Genomic DNA, 8,204 nt, shown 5'->3' with positions numbered 1-8,204 from the left:
ACTGGGACTATATTTAATCAACAATTCCGCCTTATTAACAACGCAAAGAAGACAAATACTCCTCATTCAATTAGAATAATCTTGTCAATCCGAATAATGTCCTTTATTACGTTTATAAAAAATATATCATCTTCGACAAGGGAAAGGTTCCCTGACCTGATTTATTTTTTAATAAATTAGTTATTAATACAAACGTCAATGGAAACATAATAATATAGTTAGTTTCATAATATAAATTATTCTTCATCAAGATCGCCTTCTTCATCATCAGCATTTAGACATTCACCCTCATTTTCATTTGCTTCCAGAGTAAGCTCGTCCTCCATTTCATCGTCCTGTTGATCTGCTCTCTTCTTATCTCTGCAAAGGAATACCGTTAATTGGTTCCAATACAATATAAGAAAATGTAAAACTTTTACTAGTTTATCCCTTTTTTCAGACTTTAAATTATCTCCTCACTTCGTAGCATGCCTCTTCAAAGTCGCCTGAACAAAAATTGAAGTGCATAGTATTCCTCGTAGAATTAAAAAAATAATTTTTTACCTCATATAGTTTAGGAGATACAGCCTTGGGCATTATTTATATATTTCTGAAATATTTGTAAAAATAAAATTTAGTTTTTCTTCTTGTGAAATAGCATATTTTTCTGTGCACTGTATAAAAGAACAGTCAAAGTACTAGTTTAATCAGACTTACAGAAAAGGAAATATAAAAAAGATGTTACATCTCCCACACGTTTAAAGTAGTACAACTCCCGACGTATGAGAGATGTAACATTAGATTTTTTGACATTTCCTTTTCATTTAGCCTGATTTTACGTACTCTATTCTGAACATTCTCATCTACAATAAACGGGAAATATACTATTTCACAAAAACTGAAACAAAACTTGTTTTTCTTTTTAGAAAAAATATAAATTGCAATATATATATCTCCTAAACATTTTAGATAAGAAATTCGTTGTTTCACGGTGAATGAAATTCCCTTTAAGTTTGGTTGAGACCAGTTCAAAGTAGCCTGCTCTGAAGTGAAGAATTGTTTTAAAGACTGAGAAAAACTGAAATTTTGCACATTTTTTCATAAATTTTAATCTATCCCAGATGTCCAACGATATTTAACGTTTAGATGCTTCTTTCGTGTGGTAAATTATAGAGCTGAATTTACAAAAGCATCGGCTTGGAGTTACTTTGAGAAAAATATAGATAATAACATAAAAATAAAAAAATAGAAATGAAGTTCATTCAACGATTTATTTCCTTTTTGTCTCAAACCAGCCAATCGTGTGGCGTCACTGAAATGATTTCAGAAGAAAAACGAGAAATGCAGGTCCTCTTGGGTTGAACTCAATCCGGGAAGTTGATTTTGATCCTATTGTTGTCCAACATCTCAGAATTTATTATCCGTGATAAAGTTTATTTCGGCTTTATGAGATCCATGAAAATAGTTCTCTCGCTTCCCCCTGACCAATCTGTTGTTGGCTTGAGAAAACCATCTTGATCCCAAAGTCCTGATCTCTTGATCCGTAGCATTTGGATGCGATACCCGAACACTGTCTGTAATTAAAAATTAAAATTTTAATATGATTTCTTTCGTAGTGATTAGCAAACATTTAATGTATTTTATTTTATAATTACTTACTTTTAATTAAGGTTGTGAAATTAGTGTCTTCAAGAGAAGATTTTGGCTTCTTCCTTCCTGACCAGCTATTGTAAAGAGCTACGTTATTTGAGAGAAGCCTGTAGCAGATATTGTCCAGAACATTGTTTAAGCTATTTACACCAATAGATCCGAATGCCTGTGCCTGTAAATATAAAATCAATTATATAATTTTATGAGTGCAAGCTTAAATCAGGAAATATATACCACATTTTCTCTAATTAATCATTTAGTAATTTAAACTAGTTTCTGAAATTTACCATTCTATTTTTTAATTTTTTGCTTCTCAGCCTTTCGCTAATTGCCAATAGGTCCGCCTGCGCTTTTATTAGCAATTCTGGACAATCAACAGAATCAAGAAATGAAATATTACAGGTATTTACTGCAGAGTTATTTTGTGACTGCAATTTCAAGTCTCTGAGGTGTATTATAATTTTATTCATTTTTCTAAGGGATAATTCTTCATAAGTGAGACCTATAATAGAAAAATGTCTATAAATAATTCATTACAATATATTAATTACAAATTCATTTTAAATCCTGCAATAATTTGTCGCTCAAATATATTATTTTCCAAAGAGAACAAGACGATACATATCTTACCGAATTTACTGAAATATTTTTAAGGATTAAGTTTCACGAATTAAAAAAAAGGAAACGCGAATTATAAAAAAATGGTCAAAACTTTTGTTAAAAATGTGATGCTTTTTAATCTAAAATATTAATTTACATTTTTTTGTTTTATTCTAAAAGAAGTTCTCTTACTGTGGATTTTGATGTATTTCGAAGGAAGACACAAAATTGTATCATAATCGAAAAAGAATAAGGTATAGATACACATATAGGATTGACAAATATCAAACTTTGAACAAAAGTTTTGACTTCTGTTTACTGTTAATTTGTTTAGTTCTAAAATTAAATCTCCATATGTCGTTTTCAATAAATTACCAGAATTTCTGTCCTGATACGCAAGACTCCAGCGACAGTTTTCTAAACTTCTTTGTTTCTTCGGCTTATCAAGTAGGTTGGTTTTCGATTTTTTTGTTGCAAAATACGAATTTTTTATTTTTTATTCGGGATTGCCCGCGAAAGATTTCGAGGAGAGGTTCGTTCCAAAGAAACTTGTTTTTCTGAAAATATATTATCAAGATAATGTTATATAATTAAAATACGTATTTACCCGATAAGTGTTTAATTTTTAAAAACTTTGTGTGGACTCAAATAACAAAAATTGAAATTTGCAGAAATTAAACTTCTCTTGTAGATACTAGGAATTTCAAAATCAAAAATTATCTGCAAATATTCCTGGCCAATGTTTTGTCTACTGTCAAATATTCAGATGTCGTACTTGCTAATGCAACTTCATCATGCACACTTGAGCTTGTTAACATAGAGATAAACAATTGAATGTTGTTATACGTAATTTATTCAAAGTGTCATTTTTGACAATAAATTTGTTAAAAAAAAAACGTAGTCAACAAACAAGCTTGCTACTAAAGTTCATCTTCTAATGTAAAAAAAATATTTTGCTTACTTCCCGGTTTCTGTATTATTTTGCCCTTGTAGCTGACAGAAAACTCCTTTCTGTTTCTAAAGTAAAATATCGATGGAATGGACCATCTCTTGGGCCAGAAATTGTATCGATATTCGGAAAGTATAGGTAAAGTTAAGGAATTATACATATTCGTTATAAAAACATTCGAGCGGTAGCAATTATGATATTTCTAATTTAAAAATTGTTAGAATTTTATCATTTATTTGTTAATTTTTCAAATACACTTCAAATCCAAATTGGACTTGAGTTACAAATTTAAAAAAAAGTTCTACATTTTCAGTCGATCATTTATTTGGTATGTAAAAATATATAGATCAAAATAGATCGAAACTTAGGTTCATTAATTAAAATTTGAACATATCACCTTAAAAAATTAGAACCTACAATCTTCTCTTACTTAAACATGATTTCAGTTTAAAAGTCTTAAATCATAAGAAATAATAATAGAAAGTGATTAATGATGTGGTAGAATGGGGCAAGAAAAATGTTAGAAACTAGAAACACCTCGTGATTTAACAAAGGAGCAGGTTTATTTTCTACTACATAAAGTTTGAAGGCTTAGATTTATTGATTTATTTATTTACGATGGAAAATCCCTCAATATCTCCAAATTAGAAATTCTAAATGGATTTATAATTTTATTTTATGGCACTTGCGATTATTATGAATACTAATGAATTTGACCTTAAATTTAGGTTAGAGAATTCAACACTACATAATCCTCCACTCGCAATACATAATAATTTCGACTTTTAATATCAAAAACTATAATATTTTGTAACATAATGTGAGCAGGAAAATATTGAAATGATAACTTTTATTATATAAAATTATTTCATTTGAATTAGAAATTCTAGAATTAAAATAATTTTAACTTGAAAACTTTTGTGTCAGAAATTAATAACGTAGCTCTATTTTGTAGGTTTAAAGCTATTTTTTACCCTATAAAGAGTTCAATTGCAAAAAATTAAATAAGTAATATTAAAATTTTCAATATTAAGTATTTAGTGCCAGTATATTTTTTAACAATTTACTGAGGGAGAAAGGGTACATATTTTGGGATTTACGTGGATTTCGTGCTTTTCGGTGTTTTTTCAAAACTTTTTTGATTTGGAGAAACCAAAATCGTCAAGTAAACATGCAGTAGGTTTTTTTCACCCCTTTTCATTGATGTTAAGAATTTTTTGAAAATATTTGCTCTTCAAAAGTCAAATATAAAAAATTGTAATTAGAGGCATATTTTAATTTTTTTAGCATAAAAGAAATCTAATAATTTTCCCTTTAAGAGCTAGGAGGTAAAAGTCGGATTTTTAATTATTATTATTAAAAATTAGCGATGAGTGGTTTTCACGAATATGCCATCCGCTTCGACGACTTTTAACTCCGTCAATAGCATATAAAGAAAGTTTTCTCCTACAATTAAAATAGGAGTTTTTATTCAGTTTTTATAGGTTGTAACCAATTAAAAAAAAAGAAATATTTGTCCTTTAAACATCAAGCTCAAAAATAAATTTGACTTTTTTCATATGACACTTTTAAACTTTTTTCAAAGGTTAGCATGAAAGCTTAGACTTCTCTTCTTAAATACCTTGAGATTAAAAAGTAAAATTTAATTTTTAGATGTCAAAAATAAGTTTTAAGTTCTCCTGTAAACCCACCATGTTAGAAATTTCTGTTGGAAACTTCCACTAAATGTATTTAAAGTTTATTTACGAAACGTAGGGTAAAGCTACAATAAACCATTTTGAAGTTTCAAAAGTATTGGAATTCGAGGAATTAAAGAAACTTACGGAATTCACGGAAATAACGGAATTTATAGAATTCAAGAAAATCGCTGAAATCACAGAATTTACTGAATTAGCGGAATTCGCAGATTTTATGAAATTGAAGGAAGTCACCGAATTTGTGGCAGTCACGGAATTCATCCAATTCGCGAAATTGACGGATATCACGAAATGCGTGGAATTCATGTACTTCACGGAATTTATGGACTTCGCAGAAATAATAGAATTTATGGAATTTAAGGAATTGATAGAATTCAAGCAATTCAAGGAATTGATAGAATTCAAGGAATTCGTGAAATTGAAGGAAATCATGCATTTTAAGGAATTGAGGAAATTCATGTAATCAGGGCAATTCTTGGAATTCACGACATTTTTGGAATTCGCGAACTTCATGGAATTTACAGAATTTGCGAAATTAAACAAATTTATTAAATTAAAAAAATCATGAATTCGAGGGAATTTATGAAAATCACGGAACTCACTGGATTTCCGGAATTAACGGAATTCATGGTATTCGTGGAATTCATTAAAGTTACGGAACTCGCGAAATAAATGGAATTCACGTACTTGACGGAATTAATGAAATTTATGGAATTCCATCAATTCTTGTAATTCATTGAATTTATAGAATTCATGGAATTAAGGAAATTTTACAAATTTATGGCATTCACGGAATTCAATTAATACACGGAATTTAATGAATTCGCGGAAGTAATGGAATTCGAGGAATTGAAGAAATTTATGGAATTCACGGAATTAACGTAATTCATGGGAATAATGGAATTCAAGGAATTCGCAGAATTTAAGGAATTAATAGAATTCAAGGAATTTGTGAAATTTATGGAAATTATGCAATTTGAGGAATTCTAGGAATTCATGAGATTCAAGAAATTCTTGAAATTTTATGAATTTGTGAAATCCACTAAATTCAATTAATTCAACAAGTTTCGAAAATTCCGTGAATGCCATGAATTCGATGAATTCATTGAATTCCATGTATTCCTTGAATTCCATGTATTCCTTGAATTCTATGCATTGCTTGAATTTTGTGAATTCTCTTCATTTCATGAATCCCTTGAATTCGATGATTTCATTGAACTCCGTGAACTCCGTGAATTCCTTGAATTCCCTGAATTTCATGATATCAACGAACTCCTTAAATCACATGAATACCTTGAATCCCCTGTATTCCTTGAAATCCGCAAGTCCTTGAATACCATGAAATTCTTGAATTCCTTGGATTCCACGATTGCCTTATCTTTCATAAATTTCATGAATTTCTGGAATCCTGTGTTTTCCTTGATTTTCCGCGAAATTCTTTGATTCAATGAACTCCTTGAATTCCGTAAAATCCTTGAAGTCCAAGAAAATCCTTGAATTCCTTTAGTTTCGTGAACTCCACGAAATCCGTGAATTTAAAGGATTCCGTGAATTCTACGAATTCCTTGACTTCCATAAATGCCTGAAATTATTTAGATTTTTAAATATTTTTTGATTCAACTAGTGCCGAGATTTCCAGTCGAAAATATGGTGAGGAAATGTTACTGGCTACTTCACCTGTATTGTAAAATTCCAATACATGTGAAGTACATTGCCATTACCAGTATTTGAAATTTCAAAATGATGAATTGTAGCTTTACCCTACGTTTCGTAAATAAACTTTCAATACATTTAGTGGAAATTTCTGTTGGAAACTTACACAACCAGTAACACTTCCTAACCATATTTTCAGCTGGATATCTCGCCACTTGTTGAATCAAAATTTAAAAAAAAATCTAAATAATTACAGGAATTTATGGAATTCAAGGAATTCGTGAAATTCACGGAATCCTTTAAATTCACGGATTTCGTGGAATTCACGGAATTCTTTAAATTCACAAAATTTGTGGAATTCACAATATTTGTGAAATTCACGAAATTAAAGGAATTCAAGGAATTTCTTGGACTTCAAGGAATTCACGGAATTCAAGGAGTCCATGGAATCAAAGGAATTCTCGGTAAATCATGGAAAGCACAGGATTCCAAGAGTTCATGAAATTCATGGAATATAAGGCATTCGTGGAATTCAAATATTTCACGGTATTCAAGGGCTTTTGGAATTCAAGGAATTCCAAAATTCAAAAATCCAAAACAAATTGAAATCCAAAAAGGTGATTTAAGGAATTCGTTGATATCAAGGAATTCAAAGAATTCACAGGATTCACGGAATTCATGAATTCGCGGAATTGAAGGCATTCGCGGACTTTAAAGGATTCACCGAATTCAGAGAATACATAGTATTATCAGGTATACCTGATATATACCTGGTATATACCATAGTATATATCAGGGCGACACATTAATGTTCTTAAATTCTTTAAAGTCTGTTAAATTTTGGGAAATCTTCAGAAGGTTGTGGAAATCCTTTAAAATCTATTAAATTTCTGAAAATATATATTGAATTTTTTTTTAATCTTTTAAAATATCTTGAAATATTTTTGGATTAATTTGAAATCTTGATTAAGCACATAAAATATGCATTAATAATTTGTAATATTTCTAAAATCTAAAATCTTAGTACATATATTGTTATAAGTGTAGCAATATTTTCTATAGAATGGGTCACAAGAATTTGCAGATGGCCTTGAACAACTGTAGATTAAATTTCAGATTTTCTTTTTGCATACTTCAAGCTAGGCTAGCCGAGAGGCTTTAGGCAAAGATATTATAAGCCTAGATGCGGCACGTGTATAGTTCGAGGAACTAATTGTAGACGGCTCTCCCGGCGAAAATTTATAGGCGAATTGTTTGGTTTGAATAAATTTCGCACTATGTTGAAAATATGGCCAAAAGTAATTGCGTAGAAAGATCCTTGATCCTGGACTCAATTAGGTTTCCATATTTAAATATTGAAGGAAAGAAAGAAGTAGCCACGAAGTAACTCTACAACTAGACTTTATTTTAATTAAGAGAACATTGCTCGTTCTCACGCAAGATGCGTTCAGACTTTGTATATTTCAGAGAACATTGCTCGTTCTCGAGTAAGATGTGATCGACGGGTCGGCCGGGCAGTAAGTGTAGCAAGCGATGCTCGAGTCGAGAGGTAAAATGCTAAAGAGAGCGGGAAAGCTGAGAAAAGGCGGGAGCTAGGGGTAGGGAGAATGGAGAGTGAAACTCGCTCGTGCGCTTCGAGCTACGTAGCTACGGATAACGCAGAACCCTACTATGCT

At 30.5% G+C, this 8,204-nt stretch overlaps 1 protein-coding gene across 4 annotated transcripts in view; it reads right to left on the bottom strand.

Annotated features, from left to right (window-relative positions):
• Nucleotides 1–828: 828 nt before the first annotated feature.
• Nucleotides 829–8,204, bottom strand: part of LOC117173351 — a 201,094-nt gene continuing 193,718 nt past the window's right edge. Inside the window, exons 1-5 of one of the 4 annotated variants that reach the window (XM_033361851.1) lie at nucleotides 3,191–3,288; nucleotides 2,605–2,786; nucleotides 1,917–2,131; nucleotides 1,639–1,801; nucleotides 829–1,553 (exon numbers count right to left, since the gene is read on the bottom strand). In XM_033361851.1, the coding sequence (XP_033217742.1) occupies nucleotides 1,387–1,553; nucleotides 1,639–1,801; nucleotides 1,917–2,099 (513 nt within the window). In that variant the 5' untranslated portion in view covers nucleotides 2,100–2,131; nucleotides 2,605–2,786; nucleotides 3,191–3,288 and the 3' untranslated portion in view covers nucleotides 829–1,386. Of the gene's footprint in view, nucleotides 1,554–1,638; nucleotides 1,802–1,916; nucleotides 2,132–2,604; nucleotides 2,787–2,873; nucleotides 2,980–3,190; nucleotides 3,289–8,204 lie in introns of those variants that run through there. The other 3 variants (XM_033361852.1, XM_033361850.1, XM_033361853.1) reach the window with 3 other exon arrangements.

Source organism: Belonocnema kinseyi, chromosome 5, assembly GCF_010883055.1.
Source record: "Belonocnema kinseyi isolate 2016_QV_RU_SX_M_011 chromosome 5, B_treatae_v1, whole genome shotgun sequence".
Taxonomy (NCBI): domain Eukaryota; kingdom Metazoa; phylum Arthropoda; class Insecta; order Hymenoptera; family Cynipidae; genus Belonocnema; species Belonocnema kinseyi.
This window is presented reverse-complemented; position numbering and strand designations above follow the sequence as displayed.